At 40.5% G+C, this 23,292-nt stretch overlaps 1 protein-coding gene across 6 annotated transcripts in view; it reads left to right on the top strand.

The window, feature by feature from the left end:
* The window catches only part of cep290 (centrosomal protein 290), a 164,900-nt gene that overhangs the window by 108,380 nt on the left and 33,228 nt on the right, over positions 1–23,292 (top strand). For all 6 annotated transcript variants that reach the window (XM_063058359.1, XM_063058357.1, XM_063058358.1 and 3 more), the window contains 5 exons: positions 4,252–4,473; positions 8,977–9,108; positions 13,347–13,492; positions 15,943–16,098; positions 22,870–22,993. In XM_063058359.1, the coding sequence (XP_062914429.1) occupies positions 4,252–4,473; positions 8,977–9,108; positions 13,347–13,492; positions 15,943–16,098; positions 22,870–22,993 (780 nt within the window). The remainder of the gene's footprint in view (positions 1–4,251; positions 4,474–8,976; positions 9,109–13,346; positions 13,493–15,942; positions 16,099–22,869; positions 22,994–23,292) is intronic.

The raw sequence follows: 23,292 nt of genomic DNA, 5'->3' as shown, positions 1-23,292 counted from the left end.
TGAGAATGCTGTTCTTGGACTACAGTTCAGCATTCAACACCATAGTTCCATCCAGGCTCGACAAGAAGCTCAGAGACCTCGGCCTTGTGCAGCTGGATCTTGGACTTCTTTCAGATCGCCAGCAGGTTGTAAGAATGGGCTCCCTCACCTCCAACCCTCTGACTCTCAATACAGAAGCCCCTCAGGGCTGCGTACTGAGTCCCCTCCTTTACTCTCTGTATACCCATGACTGTATCGCCATCCACAGCTCCAATCTGCTAATTAAATTTGCCAATGACACTACATTGATTGGCCTTACTTCAAAAAAATAGATGGCCTACAGGGAAGAAGTCATCTCTCTGACACAGTGGTGTCAAGAAAACAACCTTTCCCTCAATGTCACAAAAACAAAGGAGCTGGTTGTGGATTACAGGAGGAATGGAGACGGACTAACCCCTATTGACACCAATGGATCTGGGTTGAAAGGGTAAATAGCTTCAAGTTTCCTTGGCATCCACATCACCGAGGACCTCACGTGGTCTGTACACACCAGCCGTGTGGTGAAAAAGGCACAACAGTGCCTACTTCACCTTGGATGGTTGAGGAAGTTTGGTATGGGCCCCCAAATCCTAAGAACTTTCTACAGGGGCACAATTGAGAGCATCCTTATTGGCTGCATCACTGCCTGGTATGGGAACTGTACCTCCCTTAATCACAGTACTCTGCAGAGAGTGGTGCAGACGGACCAGCGCATCTGTAGTTGTGAACTTCCCATGCTTCAGGACATTTACAAGGACAGGTGTGTAAAAAGGGCCTGTAGGATCATTGGGGACCCAAGCCATCCCAACCAGCTGCTACCATCCGGGAAGTGGTACCGCAGCATAAAAGCCAGAACCAACAGGCTCCGGGACAGCTTCTTCCACCAGGCCAACAGACTGATGAACTCACGTTGATTTGAGTGTGCTCTATACTACATTGACTGTTCTATTTATTAAAATTATTATAAATTACTATGATTGCACATTTAGATGGAGATATAACATAAAGATTTTTACTCCTCATGTATGTGAAGGATGTAAGAAATTGAGTCAAGTCAATTCAAATCAATAGTGCCCCTGGAAAAGGTCCTGAGGATTTGGAGATTAATACCAAACTTCTTCAGCAGTCTGAGGTAAAAGAGGCACTGTTGTGCTCTTTTTTTTAAAACACAAAGCTGGTATATACAGTCCAGGTGAGATCTCCAATGATGTGTATACCGTGGAACTCGAAATTACTCACCCTCTCAACTGTAGTCCCATTGATGTCAATAGGGGCTAGTCTGTGTCCGTTCCTCCTGTAATCCACGATCAACTTCTTCATTTTTTTGACTGAAGGAGAGGTTGTTTTCTTGGGACCACTGTGTCAGGGCTTTGACTTCGCCTCTGTAGGCTGACTCATCATTGTTGGAAATAAGGCCTATCAATGTTTTGTCATCTGCAAATTAGATTAGCATATTGGAGCCATGTGTGGCAATACAGTCATGGGTGTATAAGGAGTAGAGGAGGGGGTTCAGGACATCGCCTTGGGGGTTCCTTTGTTGAGGACCCGTTGATCTGTTTTTGTGCCATGAATTCAGAATCACTGACTTGTATGTCATGAAATTTGTTGCTTTGCAGCAGTACGGAGCAAAGATATAAAATTATTATAAATTACAACAATAAATAATTGGTGCAAAAAGAAAGTACAAACATGCATTCATAGACCATTCAGAAATCTGATGGCAGAGAGGATGACACTGTTTCTGAATAGTTCAGTTTGGGTCTTGGCTATCAGTTTTGGTATCTCAACCCAGTGGTGGTAAAGAGAAAGTGGGTATGTCATAGATGATAAGAGTCCTTCATGACCTTGAATGGAAAATCATACCAAAAGTAGTGGATATGGCGCAGTCCATCACTGGTAAAGCCCTCCCCAGCATTGAGCACATCTACATGGAGCATTGTTGCAGGAAAGCAGCATCCATCATCAGGGACTCTCACCACCCAGGTCATGCTTTCTTCTCATTTTTGCCATCGAGATGAAGGTACAGGAACCTCAGTACTCACACCACCAGGTTCAGGAGCAGCTATTACCTCTCAACCATCAGGTCCTACAACCAGAGGGGATAAACCTCACTCGACTTCACTTGCCCCATTACTGAACTGTTCCCCCAACCGATGGACTCACTTTCAAAGACTTTTTATCCCATGTTCTCAATATTTATTGCTTATTTGTTGTTGTTATTATTATTATTTCCTTTTTTTTCTTTTGTATTTGCATAGTTTATCTTTTGTACACTTGTCACTGTTAGTCTTTCACTAACTCTTTTATGGTTATTGGATTCATTGAACATGTCTGCAAGAAAATGAATCTCAGGATTGTATATGGTGACATATATGTACTTTGATAATTTTACTTAGAACTTTGATCTTCTTGAGTCACTGCCTCTTAAAACTGCCTTGATGGTGAGAAGGTTGTGCCAATGTTGATTGTGTCTAAACCCTGAGCGTCCTCTTGCCATCCCGGCTTCTGGGGCCTTCATACTAGACTGTGGTGCAACCATTCAGGGTGCTCTCTACTGTACGTATGGTATATAGAAATTTGTGAAAATCTTTGATATATGAAATCTCAAACTCGTAATGAATTAGAGCCGGTGGCATCTTTTGTTTAATGATTGCAACAATGTGTTGGGCCCAGGATAGAATCTCCAAGATGCGTGTTCTCCCAACCTCCCCTTCTGAAGTCCAAATAAGTTTCTTGGTCTTGCTAACATTGAATGTGAGTTTTGTATAATATTTTACCCATTACTGCCTCTCTCTCTCAGTTCGCCATTTCGGTTTCTCCAATTTTATTTCTTATAATCTCATTTTGACATCTCTTGCACTTAGCCACCTCCTCCTTTCCACTCAAATACAGACTATAGCTTTTCTCTTCTAGGGTGCATAAGTATTCTTCCTTTTCTATTTTAACTTGTTCACTACTAAGTGCAGTTCATCACTTATTTCTTCTGATGAAGTCCACCCTCAAATAGTAATTTGCAGATATTGACTATTTCCACATTTGTTAGATTGTGTACAAGAATATCTCTGACACAACACACTTTCCCTCAATGTCAGCAAAACAAAAGAGCTGGTCATTGACTTCAAAAAGAGGGGTGGGGCAGTGCACCTACTCCTGTCGACATCGACAGTGTTGAGGTTGAGAGCTTTATGTTCCTAAGAGTGAACATCACCAATAGCCTATCGTGGTCCAATCACGGAGGTGCCACAGCCAAGAAAGCTCACCAATGCCACAACTTATTCAAGAGGCTGAAGAAGTTTGGCATGTCCCTTTTGGTCCACATCAATTTTTTTCAATGCACCATAGAAAACATCCTATCCGAATGCATCACAGCTTGTTAAGGCAATTGCTCTGCCCAAGACCGCAAAAACTGTAGAGAGTTATGAATAAAGCTCAGCACATCATGGAAAATAGCCTCCGCTCCATAGACTCTGACCAGACCTCGCTGCCTCAGTAAAGTAGCCAGCATAATGAAGGACCCCAGTCTCCACCCCAGGCATTCTCTCTTCTCCCTTGGTGGAAGATACAAAATCCTGAGAGCATGTACCATAAGGCCCGAGGGCTGCTGCTACCCCACAGTAATAAAGTTATTGACTGGTCCCCTAGTATGATAAGATGGACTCTTGACCTCACAGTCTACTTTGCTATGCACTTTGTTGTCTGCCTGCACTTTCTCTGTACCTGTAACACTTTATTTTGTATTCTGTTATTTATTTTAATTGGAGATAGGGTGCAGAACAAGTCTTTCTGGCCTTTCAAGTCCCACCGTCCAGCAATCCACCTATTTAACCTTAGCCTAATCACAGGACAATTTATAATGACCAATTAACCAGTACGTCTTTGGACTGTGGAAAGAAACCGGAGCACCCAGGGGAAACCCACGCAGTCAGGGGGAGAACATACAAACTTCTCAGACAGTCCCAGAATTGAACTCCAATGCCCTGAGCTGTAATAGTGTCACGCTAACCGCTACACTACTGTGGCACCTGATTGCTTTCCCTGGTACTACCTCAATGCATTGATGTAATGAAATGATTTGTATGGATGCCATGCTTTTCACTGGACCTCTGTGACAATAATAAACCAATTTACCAAATGCTGTCAATGCTTTTGTTTCCAGCTGCATATTGGTTTGGCTGCCCCCAACTGACTTACCTTCAACTTAAATTACTGACTGGTGCTTTATACCATTTCTAGGTTCGTGTAGAAGAACTAACTGAACAACTTGCAGCAACCAAAGAGAACGTGAAATCATGCAAAAATAAGGAGGCAGCTACAGCGGCTGAAATAGATTCTTTAAACGGAGAGCTTCACAAAAAGCAACGAGCTCTGAACAAGCTGCAAACGGAAAAAGCAGAGTTGGAGAAAGAGAATGAGGAACTGAGGAAAAAGATTAACCGGCTATCCAGCAGCATCCAGGTGCAAACTTTAGTATGTTTCTGAGCTCCGATTAACTGTGGTTCATCTTCTAAATGCTCTATTTCAAAATCCAAACATAAACACAAGATTCTGTAGATGCTGGAAATCTTGAGCAACACACATAAAATGTTGAAGAAACTCAACAGGTCAGGCAGCATCTATGGAGGGGAATAAACAGCCAGGATCCTTCAACCATAAACTAAAGGTTGGGGGTTCAAATCCTACTCCAGGGAACTGAGCACCAAAATCTAGACTGTCTTTCCAATGCCTTGCAGTATTATTACTGCTTCTCTGAGAGTGATGTATTCCAGATCAAACATTAAACTGAGGGAGACCTTCTCTGCTCCTTCAACTGGCTGTATCAGATCCCATTACAGAGATAAACAAGATACAATAGACTCTCTTAAGAGGGTGCTTGGATAGGTAGATGGAGCTTAGAAAGATAGAGAGCTGTGGGTAACCCAAGGTAATTTCTAAAGTATATGGTCAGCACAGCATCATGGGCTGTAGGTTTTTCTATATTAAGATGAGGAGGAATTTCTTTAGCCAGTGCATGGTGAATATGTAGAACTCATTATCACAGATAGCTGGGGAGACCAAATCATTTAAAACGGAGGTTCATAGGTTCTTGATTTATCAGGACATCAAAGATTACGGGGAGAAGTTCAGGAGAATGGGATTGAGAGGAATAATAAATCAGCCAGGATGGAAAGGTGGAGCAGATTTGATGGACCAAATGGCTTAATTCTGCTCCTATGTCTTACAATCTTGTGATAGTATTTCAAAGAAACAAAGAATCCGTGATGTCCAAAGCCAGTATCGTGAAGCAGGTAATTTCGAATGCAATTTGTATGCAAATTGGATGCTAAGTTTCCTGTTTTATGACAGTGACTATACTACAAATACTTATAGGCTACAAAGCATGTTTGGAAGCCTTGCAAACACACTGCAAATGTCATAGAATTCTACAGCACAGAAATGGGTGTTTCAGCCACATCCTCATCTACCCTAATCCAATTTCCCCACCTTAGATGTCTAAATGTACAGTATCTTTTTTTTGTAATTTTTATTGAAGTTCATCATCAAACAAACATTTCCATAAGATGTATTTCAGATACTGTACATATATATCATATAATCGTATTTGGCATAAATCTCCACATAATATTTATCTGAGGTATACACTTATAGAAAGGAGAGGAAAGAAAGAACAATCGAAAGAAGAAAACTATGTACAAAGTAGGGAGTGATTTTTTTTAACAACATATTCATTGACTTGTGAGAATAAAATCAGGCCTATGAGGTGTTATGTAGTTAAACCATTTTTCCCAGTTTGAATCAAATTGTTCCAACTTATGATTAACAGATGCTGTTATCTTCATTTTGTAAATATCCATTGTAATTTCCATCCATATATTTAAAGTTGGGCTCTCCTGTGATAACTATTTCCCGGTAAGGGTCTTTTTTACCAGCCACCAGCAGTATATTCATTAAATATTTATCTCTTTTCAACCATTCTTGAGGTATATACCCAAAATATATGGTCTTACTCTCTAAGGGTATTTCACATTTAAAGATGTCTTGTAGGGCATTATGTATCCCACTCCAATAGTCTTTGATAACGGGGCATTCCCAAAATTTCTCCAGCAAACAGGGAGGTTACTATCATAATGGGATCTCTGAGAGGGTGTAATAAAATACCTTATCAAGCTTTTCCACCGGAACTCCCTCCATTTCTGTGAACTGGTACACTTCCATTGATACCTCCATATTATTGTCCGTTCTTCCTCAGATATTATTATCCCTCCTTCCTTCTCCCATTTTGTTTTAATGTATGAAGTCAAATGTGTTTTAAGATTTGACAAACCCTTATACACGCTTGAAATGATTCTACTACCATTGTCTGAATTATATGCTTTTTTAAATAGCTCTACCAGACATGTACTTGCCTTGGTTACATTGCAAAATAATAATCTCTAAGAAAAAATAGGCCCCATCCCCCCCCTCCTTTTCCTTGGCTAATTGCAAAGTTTTGAGATGAACCCTAAGCCTTTTACCTTGCCATATATATCTTGATAGCATCTCGTTCCATTCATTGAATTGATTTTGGTTAATCTCTATTGGTAGGGTCTGAAAGAGATAAACTAGTTTGGGCAGTATATTCATTTTAATAGATTCAATCCTGTGAAAAGAATTTGGGTTCCATCTTGTTATATCTTCCTTAATTTTTTTATATATAGGCTGATAATTGCAAAATGTACAATATCTTAAACATAATTGGGTTATATGGTTATAATAATCGTATCTAACTCTGCCACCTCCTGTGGCAGCAAGTTCTGGATGGCAACCACTGTGGGTTTGGGTTTGGGGGAGAGAAAGAAAATTTCTCTCAAATGTCCTGTAGATTTCTTCCTCTCAACTTAAACTTGTGTCCTCTGATATTTGATAACCCAACTGTGGGGAAAATACTCTGACTAACTACCCTGTCTATGTCTCTTATAATTGTATATTTCTCTAGAGAATATCACCCCTCAGTCTCCTTTATTCCAGGGAAAACAAGCCCAGTCTATCCAATCTCTCCCCATAGCTTAAGTCCTCAGATCGAGGCATCATCCTGGTGAATCTCCTCTGCACTCTTTCCAACACAGCCACATCCTATAGTGCAGGGGGCAGAACTGCATGCAGTATTCAAGTGGTCTAATCAGTGTTGTGTGAAATCCCAACAAAAATCCTAACTTTGATATTTGTTGCCTCTAACTATTAAGGCAAACATTCTCTACACTTTTTTAAAAAATAAACCTACCTATCTGTGTGCCATTCTTTAAGAACTATGGATTTGAACACTAAGGTCACCTTGTTCATCAATATTCCTTAGTTCCTTACCACTTACTGTATGTGTCTTAACCCTACCTGACCTTCCCAAAGTGTATTATATTGTACTGGTTTAAATTCCATCTGCCTACACTCCACCTTACGTTCTATCTGATCTTTAGCCTTAGGCAACCTTTCCCACTGTCCACAACACCAACTACAAATCGAATATTAACATATCTACTAATCATATCTCTTCAGATGACAATCCCAAAGGTATTTTTTTCTTCATTGGTATTCTAAGTGGTTGACTTTATTCCTAAAACTGTGACCTGTGTCTTCTTAATTTCAGATAGCCCTATAAGAATGTTATGTAGAGTCATAGTCACAGAGTATTACAGCATAGGAACAGGCCCTTAGGCCCAATTGGTCCATGCCAAACACTGCATCCTACTTGTTAGTCCCAACTGCCCATGTTCAGCCCATAATTCTACAAACCCCTCCCTTCCCCTCCATGTACCTATTTAAATGCCTCTTAAGTGTTGTAGTTGTACCCGCTTTGACCACTTCCTTTGACAGTTCCTTCTAAGTACTCGCTGTCCTCTGTGTAAGGAAGTTACCTCTCAGTCTCTTTTAAATCTCTCCCCTTTTATCTTTTATCAGTGCTGTCAAATTTCAGGCTCATCAATCCTGAAGAAAAAAAAATGACTGCCCACTTTATCCATACCCATCATCATTTTATAAACTTCTGTGAAGTCACCTCACATTCTCCTGTGATCCAAAGAATAAGGATACAGCGTGACTTGCATAACTGCGATATAACGTCCCTAGTTCAAAACTCAATGTCTGATTGACATGCTAAGAAGACAAGTTTTTCACTACCCTGTCTATTTGTGACCCTACTCCAAGGTTCCTCTGTTCCACAGCACCCAGGTGTGCCCTGCATTCACTGCTAAAGTCCTAACCTGATTTGATTCTCCAAAGTGCCTCTCCTCACGCTTATCTAAGTTCAAAAACTTTTGCTGTTCCTCAGCCCATTTCCCTAACTGATCAAAACCTCTTTGCAATTCATTGTAACCACCTTCTTTATGTGATATGTTATGTTATGTTTTATCTTCTACATTCATTAAACAATGCTATGCCTTGTACATTAAATGTTATATCATGCTCTAGCTTTAAATGAGATTCCTTCACATCCATACTTCTCTGGTTCTTCTAAACTTAAGATAATACTAGTCCTAATTTTTGTTCTTTAGAACTTTTTTCCATTCCAGCAAAGCATCTTTGTATCTCATCTAAGAATATTCATTGATAATCAATACCATATTTGTTAGTATATTAATATTATATAAGTTGGACAAAGAAGTCTACAAGAGAAGTAAGATTTGACTATGAATCTCATTTCCAGCATGAGTCCATCATCTGCAGTCTGTTGTCTCTCCAAGATTTGATTACAGTTGTGTGTCAAATCCTGTTTGCCTCAAGTTGTTCAAACAATGTTTTCATTGTCTTGTTTATAATAAAAATGACAAACATGATAAAGCAAGAAAATATTGATAAGCATGATGTTTTTTTTATTCTGTATTGCCCCTACGTACATATTGTGAATGAAGAAATATTTTTGTAGAAAGATGGCTGGATTATTAAGATTTGTCATGTTGTCAAGTTTCAAACTTTCTTGTTATATTTCAGTCCAAGACAGAGGCTGACAATAAACAGACCATAATAGATGAGCTGCAGAGAAAGATTAAAAGACTGGAGAATGAGCTGGACAAGAAAGTGACTTCTGAGCAAACTGAAAGAAAAGTTTCAAAAGAAGACAAGGTATAGTTCCATAGCCACAGATTTGTGTTGTGATCTCCCATTTAACACCAAAAAGAACACTAGATCATAGTCATAGTCATAGTCATACTTTATTGATCCCGGGGGAAATTGGTTTTCGTTACAGTGGCACCATAAAAAATAAATAGTAATAGAACCATAAATAGTTAAATAGTAATACGTAAATTATGCCAGTAAATTATGAAATAAGTCCAGGACCAGCCTATTGGCTCAGGGTGTCTGACCCTCCAAGGGAGGAGTTGTAAAGTTTGATGGCCACAGGCAGGAATGACTTCCTATGACGCTCTGTGTTGCATCTCGGTGGAATGAGTCTCTGGCTGAATGTACTCCTGTGCCCACCCAGTACATTATGTAGTGGATGGGAGACATTGACCAAGATGGCATGCAACTTAGACAGCATCCTCTTTTCAGACACCACCGTGAGAGAGTCCAGTTCCATCCCCACAACATCACTGGCCTTACGAATGAGTTTGTTGATTCTGTTGGTGTCTGCTACCCTCAGCCTGCTGCCCCAGCAGACAACAGCAAACATGATAGCACTGGCCACCACAGACTCGTAGAACATCCTCAGCATCGTCCGGCAGATGTTAAAGGACCTCAGTCTCCTCAGGAAATAGAGACGGCTCTGACCCTTCTTGTAGACAGCCTCAGTGTTCTTTGACCAGTCCAGTTTATTCTCAATACGTATCCCCAGGTATTTGTAATCCTCCAGCATGTCCACACTGACCCCCGGATGGAAACAGGGGTCACCAGTACCTTAGCTCTCCTCAGGTCTACCTCCAGCTCCTTAGTCTTTTTCACATTAAGCTGCAGATAATTCTGCTCACACCATGTGACAAAGTTTCCTACCGTAGCCCTGCACTCAGCCTCATGTCCCTTGCTGATGCATCCAACTATGGCAGAGTCATCCAAAAACTTCTGAAGATGACAAGACTCTGTGCAGTAGTTGAAGTCCGAAATGTAAATGGTGAAGAGAAAGGGAGACAAGACAGTCCCCTGTGGAACCCCAGTGCTGCTGATCACTCTGTCAGACACACAGTGTTGCAAGCACACGTACTGTGGTCTGCCAGTCAGGTAATCAAAAATTCATGATACCAGGGAAGCATCCACCTGCATCGCTGTCAGCTTCTCCCCCAGCAGAGCAGGGCGGATGGTGTTGAACGCACTGGAGAAGTCAAAAAACATGACCCTCACAGTGCTCGCTGGCTTGTCCAGGTGGGCGTAGACACGGTTGAGCAGGTAGACAATGGCATCCTCAACTCCTAGTCGGGGCTGGTAGGCGAACTGGAGAGGATCCAAGTGTGGCCCGACCATAGACCGGAGCAGCTCCAGAACAAGTCTCTCCGGGTCTTCATGATGTGGGAGGTCAATGCCACCGGTCTGTACTCATTGAGGCCACTGGAGTGCAGCGTCTTCGGCACAGGGACGAGGCAGGACATCTTCCACAGTATAGGAACCCTCCGGAGCTTCAGGCTCAGGTTGAATACACGGCGAAGTACTCCACATAGTTGAGGGGCACAGGCTTTGAGCACCCTGGTACTGACACCATCCGGTCCTGCAGCCTTGCTTGGGTTGAGACGTTTCAGCTGTCTTCTCACCTGTTCAGCTGTGAAGCCCACTGTGGTGGTTTCGTGTGGGGAAGGGGTATAGTCATGAGAGCAGGGTGGGGGACTGTGAGGAGGGGTAGGAGGGGAGAGTGGAATATGTGTTGGTTGGGGGCCGACAACAGATGACTCATGTGGGGGATGGGCAGGGGCTACAATGTCAAATCTGTTAAAGAACAGGTTAAGTTCAGTGGCCCTGACCACACTGCCCTCAGCTCCTCTGTTGCTAGATGTTACAGTGCAAAATAAGTAAATGATTTGTTTACCACCCTGATAATCCAAGTTGGTTTCTAACAGAGTAAATACAATTTTATAGGATTTCAAGCAGAACAAATTTACTTTGAAATGTAACTTGCTTTATTGTGATAATTTGATACTAACGCATCCTTGCAGACTTTGTGCTAAAAGAAGATAAATGTATGGTTTTTATCCTTTATTCAGAAATGTCATAGAGTTGTTTCCAAAGATCAGGTAATTCCGTTTCTACTTTTCCAAATAAATTAAATCACCATCTTGATCAAAAATAAAAATGCAAAAAGTTCTACATTATTTTTGTTTTTAAAATTTTTTTGAAATGGTTTATAATGGACTTTTTATGATTCCAGCACATCAGAAAACTCTTCACTGTTTGAGTAATTGAGTTTTTTTTAAGTGCAGTCATCTTTGCAAATTAGTTTCCCGACAAAGGGAAATTTTTGATAAATGCTATAATAGAAATATTGCTTGAGTGATTATTGTAGGTCAGGACAATCGAGAAATGAACCTGGTAGCTTTGAAATAGTGCATTTCAACCTGTTGTATGAAGATGAGAGAGTGGATAAAATTTCCTGTTGAGAGAACTGAAAGACAAAATGCAGGTTGTGAAGGAGAGAAAAACTTAACAGAAAGTATCAAATCCTGAACACGAATATTTGATTACCAAGCAATTACTTTACAACTTTTTTTTGCTAATTCTCCCATGAATTGCAGAGTAGACTGGATGGGTTGAATGGCCTAACTCTGTTTCTGTATCTTATAGTCTCATTTTAAAAATGCTACATAAAAATCAAAAATAATGCTGAGATCCCTCTGAAGTAACATTTTCCACTTTCTTCTTTTACCCATTTTTAAAAATATTTTTTGCCTGCAACACAAATCTACAATGACTGTGGAAAGGTAAGGTTCAAACTGCTTTTATTGGATTATAATTTGATTGGCTCCTTTAAGGGACCAATGGTCTTGGGCCATGTTGCCATAGTATCTCTCAGCTGGAGACTCTAAACACAATCAACAAAAAATAATGTGCTTCCACTGCAGCTCCTACTGATCAAATTAACTTTCTGTTTCAGACTGTTCATTTATTCGATATTACAATAGAAACTCGTTCAAAAAATGCTTTCTTCCTCTGGATAGCACCTAGGTATTGTAAACTGACTTCAAAAAAAAATTATCACCTAATGGCTGTGTTAATTGGAATGAGCAATTTACCCAGAAGATAGGATTAGATTTGCACAATCACTTCAGATATAGTTCAGATTCTGTGGAAGTCTAACCATGAGATCAGCACATTCACCGTAATTGGCAGGTAAGTAAAGCCCAAAAGTGATGCCAAGAAAGAGAAGTAGCAGGGATTTTAATTTGCAGCAAGTTGCTGAATGATATTATAGCTTCACTGTCAGCCTTGGCAGAACCCAAAAAGTTACCATTTTATTGGAATGAAACACCCAGGTTTGTGCCAAGAATAAGAATGGATGTTGTTGCAGCCATCTCAGGCTGGTAATTAAAGAACCCATTTAGTGTTCCTGGGGAAAAAAAACTGCTGAAACTGCAGCTTTGTCATAGATTGGTAGTATCCCTGATGATTTCTTGACTGACTTTCTCTTTTTTTTTGCTTTCTGTCTCGTCTGTCAATCCTGTCTTTCTGTCTCTTTCTGAATAGAATTGGATGCTTGTTCACCTTGTTTCCTTCCATTATTCCTCTTCTCCCATTAGGTGCAATCTTTTACTTTTTTATGTCCTTTTAATTTGGCCTACAACACTTTGTCATCCATTTGCATTTCCAATGCAATGCAAAATGATGCAAGTGATGGGGAAAATAATCTGCTCTAAATTATCCCTTTTTGAGTTCAACGATCTCAATGTTGTATGGGTACTTCTATTGCTAGATTTATTGGTAACTGTTTTCGTGATTATTGCCTGATAACTTACTTTCATAGATACTGTCTGGCCCTATTAGTTCCTTCAACATCTTGTTTTTGCTCCGGATTTCAGCATCTGCAGTCTCTTGTGTTTTGTCTTGGACCACGAGTTCTGATTCTCCCTACAAGTAGAAACATCTATCTTCGTTTGCCCTATTAGAGTGTTTCAAAACAGGTCAGCCTTTAGGGTTAGTAAGTTGTGGACATGCTATGTTGGCACTGGAAGCATGGTGACACTTTGGTCTTTTTCCAGAGACATTAGTCCAGCCTGGCTCTCTTCTATTATGTTAATTGAAGCTACCACAACTAAAGCTGGGACAGAATGTCTTTTTTTTTCTGAGGCCACCCATGGTCTCATTTTCTCGTATCTAAGTGATGATTGATAGCAAGGTGATTGCCATGATGTGCTGTATTTACAGTACTTTCCCTTGCAATACAGACCTCCAGAGAGGAAATCGTGAAGTGGGAAGAAGGTAAAAAGTGGCAAGCTCGATTAGAAGGAGCAAAAAACAAGCTGAAAGAAAAAGAGAAGGAGGTAGAAACTTTGACCAAACAGATCACCACTGTAAAAGAACTGTATGCAAAGTAAGTTTTAATTTTGTGCGTTGCTTCTTCTAATGTGATTCCAATATTTTTATTTATTCATACTATTAAATTAGCTGGTGGAAAGCAGACAACACCCAGCATTACAAAGCTTAATCATCAACACAGGAAATCTGTGTTTGGTCTAAATATGTATTTGATCCCTGCTGGGTTAGAGGATGGCCTCTGCAGGCTGGCTTTCACGTTGGTCTGCTCTCCAGTGTCCACTTCCTGGAAGATGAGCTGGATTGCCTTTCATCTGCAGATGAACCAGTGTGAGAAGAGGAACTGCTGCGTATTTGTTCTTGCAGAAACATGGCTCCAGGACAATGTCCATGTACCATCAGTCTTCAGACCATACCACCCAGGGACATGTGCTATTATTATTTTTGTGACTGTATGTGCGATCGTAACTCATGTGCTTTGTATGTCAGTAAGCACTGTGTATGGCACCTTGGCCCGGGTGGGGAATGCTGTTTCGTTTAACAGCTTGGATGACAATTGAACTTGAACTTGAAAACTATGAAGTGTTTTAATGGAAGACGTTCAAGGCAAAGCTAATTAGTAACATTCAATAAATGGTGGTACAAAATAGCGAAGTGATCTCCAGGAATTTGCTATACACTGAACAACTCCGCCCATTTTACAGTTTCTTTTTTTTTTGTAGATATTCTCTCACACTTCCAGTTGAAAAGATTTGTTCATTTTATGACCAAATTGCTTTGTTAAGTGTTGAAACTGTAATACATGTTCTGTAACTTTTAATTTAATAATCTCTTCTGCTTCAGCATCGGTCAATAACAGACTTAATATTGAAAGGCCTAGATAGAGAAGATACAGAGTGGATGTTTCCTATAGTGGAGAAGTCTAGGACCAGAGGGCACAGCCTAAGAATACAAAGATGTCCCTTTAGAACAGAGATAGGGAGGAATTTCTTTAGCCAGTGGGTGGTGAATCTGTGGAAATTATTATGTCAGATGGCTGAATAGGTCAAGTAATTGGGAATATTTAAAATGGAGATTGATAGGTTCTTGATTAATAGTTGAGTCAAAGATTATTGGGAGAAGGCAGGGCAATGGGGTTGGGAGGGATAATAAACATCCTAATGGCCTAATTCTGCCTCAGATTTATTTCTGAAATCTGAGTCCCAGATTATCATTAACTGATTCCAGCTAAACAGTAGCAAAAAGTAAATCACCCTCAGGTTTGCACTAGCATCTCCCATTTTTCTGAAAGTATCACTCATTTAGTTTAGTGCTCAGCAATTTTGGCATGCACTTAAATCCTGAAATGTCTTGTATCACAGACCTAGTTGTTTTCCCAAGAGCCCATCTGTAGGATGCTATTCATTTTTATAATTCCCACGAAGCTGCTGAAAATCTTCCTTTTGGATTAATTTTAAATGTTCTTCTCAAAGGCTTCCTCTTTTCTACTATTCACAATCCCAGTGAATCCCACCTTTGGCAGAGTGCAGGCTTTATAACTTCAGTTCCAACTCCACCATTTCCCCACAGCCTCTCCAGCTCCATTGGCTACTTGTTCATTGTTAAGGCTTCATCCCAGGAATGGAAAACTCTACAGAGAGTGGTCAATACAACTCAGTCTATCACAGGCAAAACACTCCCTACCGATGAGCACATTTAAATGGAGCACTGCCACAGGAAAGCAACATCTATCATCAAGGACCCCACCATTCAGTCCATGCTCTCTTCTCACTACTACAATCAGGCAGGAAGTACAAGCGCCTTGGGTCCTACACCACGAGGTTCCGGAATAGTTATTACCCTACAACCATCAGACTTCTGAATCGGCGCTTCACTCACTCACCACAACCCTGGACCAATTCTACAAATTACAGCAACGCACACAGAATGCTGAAGGAACTCAGCAGGCCAGGCAGCATCTATGGAAAAGACCCGTCATCAGATTCATTTGAAACATACAGTGAAATGCATAGTTTGTGTCAACGACCAACACAGTCCATGGATGTGCTGGGGACAGCCAGAAGTGTTGACATGCTTCCAGTGCCAACATACCATGTCCACACTTTACCAACCCATATATCTGTGGGATGTGGGAGGAAACCGGAGCACCTGGAGGAAATCCACACCGTCATGGGGGGAGCGTAAATCTCCTTGCAGGAATCACTAGCACTGTAAAGCAATTGTACTAACTGCCATACTACCATGCCTTGTATTTCAGGTTGATAGCCATTCATCACTTCTAATGAAAGTTTATGAAGCGTAAATTGTGTTTTTTATTCCACTGCTGCTGCTTGACTTCTTGCATATTTCCAGCATTTTAATTGTTATTTTCAGATTTTGCGCTTCCGTAATTTGATTTTATCTTGCAATTGAAAATTTTGATTGAAAAGCATATTTAATATTTGTGGGTTTCACAGAAAACAGTGCACTTTATAATAACATGGATATTATAAATGTGTTCAATGGCAGAGTTGACCATGAAAAGACATGTTTACAGAGGAAACTGAAAGCTCGTGGAATTACAGTGGATCAGGTTGTAGGTGTTAGAACCATGGAAAGTGACAGAGAGATAGAAGATTTAAGAAGAAAGAATGTGGAACTTCAAGACCAGATGGAAAATCTGAGGTGAATAGTACAATAGTTCCAAATGTTTCTCGTTAATATGTTTTTCTTATCTTTAATACTTCTAATTATATTTTGATATGCTACCAGATATCTATTGGTCTGTTCCTCCATGAATATTTTGAAATTCATTTTCATAAAACAGAATGGAAGTCCAATATACACCAGATTCTGCAGATGATGGACATCAAGAACAATGCACAAACAAAGTGCTGGAGGAACTCGGCAGATCAGGCAGCAGCTATGCAGGGGAATAAACAATTGATATTTCTGGCTGAGTCCTCATGAAAGGTCTCAGCCCAAAACATCGACTGTTTACTCCAATTTATAGATGCTGCCTGAATTGCTGATTCCTCTAGCATTTTGTGTATGAGACTGAAAATCCAAATCATTCCTTCTGAAGATTTGTCAGAACTCCTGCAGATGACTGGTTCCAAGCTGTTTCTATGGACACATATAAGGCCTTGAGCAGTCGTCTGCATTGAAGAAGTTCTCAGGAGATGAGTAACCAAGTATGGAATTGGCTGGGAATACCCATGTCTTTTCCCTTACTTAATCGGGAAGCTGGTACAATGAATAAAATCATGCTTCCTACTTCAACAGATGTTAGAAATGGAGCCCACTAGGGCATTCAGGACAGAAACTAAAATTGCCATGGCTCTTCATCCTACTAAAAAGGACAAAGCTTTACTGTTGGCCCTCTTTAGAAGATGAAGTAAAGGTAGTTTTTTATCCAAGGAACATACTAGTGACATCTTGTGGATGGCACTACAACCTACACGTTCCAGATCCTAGTGTTCACAATGCCTCAGAAGTGTCCAAATCCATCCATGTTATTTGGAATCATAGAGTAAAACAGCAGAAAAAGAATAAAGGTGTAGCCTATTTTCTAAACTGGGACCAAATTCAGAAACCTGAGTTGCTAAAGGACTTAATACTCCTCGTGCATATAACATATAACCATATAACAATTACAGCACGGAAACAGGCCATCTCAGCCCTTCTAGTCCGTGCCGGATGCTTACTCTCACCTAGTCCCATCTACCTGCACTCAGCCCATAACCCTCCACTCCTCTCCTGTCCATATACCTATTCAATTTTTTTCTTAAATGACAATATCAAACCTGCCTCTACCACTTCTACTGGAAGCTCGTTCCACACAGCTACCACTCTGAGTGAAGAAGTTCCCCCTTGTGTTACCCCTAAACTTTTGCCCCTTAACTCTCAACTCAAAAGTCCCTAAAGGTGAACTTGCAGGCTAATTTGGTAGTAAGTAAAGCAAAAATATGTTAGCCTCATGTTGAAAGAACTAGAATATAAAAGCAACAATGTAATTCTGAGGCTTTATACGGTGTTGGTCAGACTACACTTGGAATATTGTGAACAGTTTTATCTAAGAAAGGATATGCTGGCATTGAAGATGGTCCAGAGGAGGTTCTTGAGAGTTAACCTGGGAATGAATGGGTTATAGTATGAGAAGCATTTTATGACTCTGGGTTTGTACTCACCGGAGTTTAGGAGAATAAGGGTAGCGGGGGATTCTCATTGAATTCCGTCAAATATTAAAGGGCCTAGATAGAGTGGATGTGGAGAGGATTTTTCCTATAGTGAGGGAGTCAAGGACCAGAGCACACTGCCTCAGAATACAACAGTGTCCCTTTAGAACAGAGATGCGGAGGAATTTCTTTAGTCAGATGGTGGTGAATTTGTGGAAGCTGTCATTGACTGTATTTAAAGCAAAGATTGTTAGGTTCTTGATTAGTAAGGGTGTCAAAGATTGCGGGGAGAAGACAGGAGAATGGAGTTGAGAGGAATAATAAATCAGCCATGATCGAATGGCAGAGCAGACTTGATGAGTTGAATGCCCTAATTCTGCTCTTATGTCTTCTGGTCTTCTGCATTAAAGGGCAAGACCTCCAGGTTGTGATCTCAGGATTGTCACCCATTCTCCGTGCTGCTGAGGCCAGAACTAGGAAGGTTATAGTGTTTAATATGTGGCTAAGGGAGGGTATAAGATTTTTGGATCATTGGGCTCTCTTCCAGGGAAGGTGGGACCAGTACTGAAGGGACAGCTTGCACCTGAACTGGAGGGGCACTAATATACTAGTGGGAAGGTTTGTTAATGCTGCATGGTGGGGTTTAAACTAGAGTTGCAGGCGGATGGGAGCCAGAGTGCCAGAACGGTTAGTGGAGAAGTTGTGGAGGCAGATGTTAGTAAGACCTCAGACAAAGTTGGGAATCAGAAGGTGCAACTAGTATACTGACCTGTGTATATTTCAATGCAAGTATCATAGGAAAGGCGGATAATTTTGCTGAAGATAAGATAGCTGATTTACAAACAGAGGCAATGTGTAGTGAGGAGAGGCTATTGATAGGGCAAAATTGCAGTCAACACGATGAGTTGCAACGTAAAAGGCGGACAAACTCAAAAAGGGTGACTATAGGACTGAAGGTGTTGTATTTGAAAGTACGCAGTATATGGAATAAGGTAGTTGAACTTGCAGCACGTTTGCAGATTAGCAGATATTATGTTACAGGCATCACTGATTCATGGTGAAAAGAAGATTATAGCTGGGAGCTTAATGTCCAAGGATATACATTGTATTGAAAGGACAGGCAGGAAGGCAGAGGGGGTGACGTTGCTGTTCAGTAAAAAATGAAATCAAATCATTGGAGAGAGATGACATGGGGTTGGAAGGCTTTGTATCATTGTGGATAGAACCTAGGAACTGCAAGTATAAAGATACCCTGATCAGAGTTGTATACTGACCCTCAAACAGTAGTAAGGATATGGTCTACAAATTACATCGGGAGTTAGAAAATGCATGCCAAAAGAGCAATGTTACAATAGTCATGGGGAACTTCAATATGCAGATAGATTCAGAAAATCAGGTTTGTGCTAGATTCCAGGAGAGGTAATTTCTTGAGTGCCAATGAGATGGCTTTTTAGAACAGCTCATGGTTGAGCCCACCAGGGGATCAGCTATTCTGGATTGGGTGTTATGCAGTGAACCAGAATTGATTAGAGACCATAAGGTAAAAGAACCTTTGGGTGGCATTATCATAATATGATTGAATTCACCCTGAAATATGAAGAGAAGCTAAAGTCGGATGTATCAGTATTACAATGGAGCAAAGGGAATTATAGAAGCATTAGAGAGGAGTTGGCCAGAATTGATTGGAAAACAACACTGGCAGCAACGATGCCAGAGCAGTAATGGTTGGAATTTCTGGAAGCAATTCGGAAAGCCCAGAATATATACATCCCAAAGAGGAAGAAGTATTCTAAAGGCAAGATGACATAATCATAGCAAACAAGAGAAGTCAAAGTCAACATAAAAGCCAAAGAGAGGGCAGATAATAGAGCAAAAATTAGTGGGAAGTTAGAGGATTGGGAAGCTTTTACAAACCAACAGAAGGCAACAAAGAACATCATTAAGAAGGTAAAGATGGAATACAAAATTAAGTTAGCAAATAAGATTAAAGAGGATACCAAAAGTTTCTTCAGATACATAAAGTGTAAAAGACGTTAAGAGTGGATATTGGACCCCTGAAAAACAGTGCTGGAGAGGTGGTAGTGGGGGCAACAAAATGACGTATGAACTGAATAAGTATTTTGCATCAATCTTCACTGTGAAAGACACTAGCAATATGATCTAAGTTCTAGGTGTTGGATAATGAAGTGTGTGAAGCTACCATAACTAGAGAGAAGGTTCTTGGGAAACTGAAAGATCAGAAGGTAGATAAGTCACCTGGACCAGATGGTATACACCTCAGAGTTCTGAAAGAGGTGGCTGAAGAGATCATGGAGACATTAGTAATGATCTTTCAAGAATCACTAGATTCTGGAATGGTTCCGGAAGACAAAAAAATTGCGAATGTCACTCCACTCTTCAAATTGGGAGAGAGGCTGAAGAAAGAAAACTAAGGCCAGTTAGTCTGACCTCTGTAGTTGGGAAGATGCTGGAATTGATTACTAAGGCTGAGGTCTCAGTGTACTTGGAGGCACATGATAAAATAGGTCGTAGTCAGCATAGTTTCCTCAAGGTAAAATCTTGCCTGACAAATCTGTTGGAATTCTTTGAAAAAATAACAAGCAGGATAGACAAATAAGAATCTTAGATTTTCAGAAGGCCTTTGACAAGGTGCCACACATAAGGCTGCTTGACAAGCTGCCACACATAAGGCTGCTTGACAAGCTACGAGCCCATGGTATTACAGGAATGCTTCTAGCATTGGAGAAAGCAGTGGCTGATTGGCCGAGGGCAAAGGGAAATAAAGGGAGCCTGTTCTGTCTGGCTGCCGGTGACTAGTGGTGTTCTGTGTTGGGATCAATTCCTTCTCCGTTATATGTCAATGATTTGGATAATGGAACTGATGACCTTGTTGCAAAGTTTGCTGACAATATGAAGATTGGAGGGGCAGGTCACTTCGAGGAAGTAGAGAGGTTACAGAAAGGCAGACAGATTAGGCGAATGGGCAAAGAACTGACAGATGGAATACAGTGTCTGGAAGTGTATGGTCATGCCCTTTTGTGGAAGTGAAAGGGTAAGAGTATTTTCTAAATAGAGAGAAAATACAAAAAACTGAGATGCAAAGGGACTTGGGAATCGTTGTGCAGGATTCCCTAAGGGTTAATTTGCAGGTTGAGTCTGTGGTGAGGAAGAAAAATACAATGTTAGCATTCATTTTGAGCTGACTAGAATACAAAAACAAGGATGTAATGTTGAGGCTTTATTAAAGCACTGGTGAGGCCTCATTTGGAGTGTTGTGAGCAGTTTTGGGCCAGTTATCTTAGAAAGGATGTGCTGGAATTGGAGAGGGTTCAAAGGAGGTTTGCCAAAATGATTCTAGGATTGAATGGCTTGTTTTATGAAGAGCGTTTGATGGCTCTGGACCTGTATTCAGTGGAATTCAGAAGAATAAGGGGTGACATCATTGAAACTTATCAAATGGTGAAAGACCTTGAAAGATGTGGAGAGGATGTTTCCTGTAGCAGGAGAGTCTAAAGCCAGAAGACACAATCTCAGAATAGAGGACTGTCCTTTTAGAACAGAGATAAGGAGGAATTTCTTTAGTCAGAGAGTGGTGAATCTGGAATTCTTCGCCACAGGCAGTTGTAGAGGCCAAGTCTTTATGAATATTTAAGGCAGAGGTTGATAGATTCTTGATTGGTCAAGGCATGAAGGAATATGGGAGGAGGTAGGAAATTGGAGCTGAGAGGAAAATTGGATCAGCCATGATGAAATAGTGGAATAGACTCGATGGGCTCTATGGCCTAATTCTGCTCCCATGTCTTTATGGTCTTATTAATAGGCAGGAGTTTGAATTCAATACTTCTGGATTTTTATCTGTGATTTCTCTCTCAGTGGAAGAAATCTTTCCTGTTGTTCTAGTTAGTTGAAAGAGCAGATTATTGTTTAAATAGTAAAGAAAATTGCAGCATGCTGCTGTGCAAAGGGACTTGGGAGTGCTTGTGCATGAATCACAAAAGATTGGTTTGCAGGTGCAGCAGGCTATCAAGAAGGCAAATGGAATGTTGGCCTCCATTGCTAGAGGGATTGAATTTAAGAGCAGGAAGATTATGCTGCAACTGTTCAGGGTATTGGTGAGGTTGCACCTGGAGTACTGTGTGCAGTTCTGGTCTCCTTACTTAAGGAAGGATATATTGGTTTTGGAGGTCGTGCAGAGGAGGTTCACCAGGTTGATTCCACAGATGAGGGGGTTAGACTATAAGGAGAGATTGAGTCACTTGGGATTGTATTCGCTGGAATTCAGAAGAATGATAGGAGATCTTATAGAAACATATAAAATTATTCAAGGGATAGATAAAATAGAGGCAGAGAATTTGCTTCCACTAGTAAGTGAGACTGGAACTAGGGAACATAGCCTCAAGATTTGGGGGAGTAGATTTAGGATGGAGATGAGGAGGATCTGCTCCATCCAGAGAGTGGTGAATCTGTAGAATTCTCTGCCCAATGAAGCAGTGGAGGCTACCTCTTTATATATTTAAGACAAGGTAGGATAGAGTTTTGCATAGCAGGGGATTTAAGGGTTATGGGGAAAAGGCAGGTAGGCGGAGATGAGTCCATGGCAGATCAGCCATGATCTTATTGAATGGTGGAGCAGGCTCGATGGGCCAGATGGCCTACTTAAGTTCTTAATCGAAGCTGAAGCAAAGTGTAGTATTTAACTTATTAAAACAAGAACAACAGTAAGATATTCAGTTGCTTGTCTGCCTCTTAACTCCATCTGCCTACTTAGGTTCCATAGTCTGGCTGACAAAAATCTATTAATCTTAGTTTTTAAATTTGAAATTAATCCCAAGGTTCAACAGTCCTTTGTGGGGAGAAGGCTTCCAGGTTAATGAAGTAATGCATCTTGACTTAGTTCCTGAAGGGATCTCATCTTAAGGTTATGCTGATGCTCCCCCACCTGAAGGAATAGTGTTTCTCTGTCAGTCTATTCATCAAATCTGTTAGTCACCTTAAGCATCACAATTATAGCACTCTGTATTCTGTAATCAAGGATATAAGTCTAATGTAAACATAAAAATCCACACAAGGCAGCCTTTCCTCATCATTTATTCCTTTGAATCCCTTTTTTGAAATGTGTTACTTCCAAACAAGCACTCTATTTATCAGTTCTCCTTCGCTAACTGTCCATTATGTTGCAGAAAGTACTGAAAGTATTTTTGGATCACATGGAATACTTTTATTCTATTTTTTATTGTGATTAGTAACACAATTGAGTTTAATTTTTTTCTAATCTAAGGCAACAACAAGCTTTACCAAGGGATTCAGTGGTGGAAGATTTGACTCTGAAAAATCGTTACTTGCATGAAAAGGTCCAAGCTTTGGAAAGACAGCTGAAAATGAGTATTCCATCCAGGCCGTCAGTATGTATTTGTTTTAATACGTTAAGGGCACAATAACCGACAGATTGGTAGGATATAATCAACTGATCCACAGCACTAATGTAGCCTTTTGAAAATGATACCTAGCCCCAATACCCCAATGCTTTCCCTTTGAAAGATGTTGTTTTGGTTTGTTTGAACTGTGAGTAACTTAATTAATATTAACCTTCTGTAATAGTGTAGCAGCTAAACAACAAAATAATTAAAAATGTGCCTAACTATCTTTTTAGGGCATGATGTTGCAGTTACATATGTCATTGGTGAGGCTACACTAAGAGTAT

Source organism: Mobula hypostoma, chromosome 9 (genome assembly GCF_963921235.1).
Source record: "Mobula hypostoma chromosome 9, sMobHyp1.1, whole genome shotgun sequence".
Classification (NCBI taxonomy): Eukaryota; Metazoa; Chordata; class Chondrichthyes; order Myliobatiformes; family Myliobatidae; genus Mobula; species Mobula hypostoma.
The sequence above is the reverse complement of the archived record's forward strand: the minus strand, read 5'-3'. Positions and strand labels throughout refer to the sequence as shown.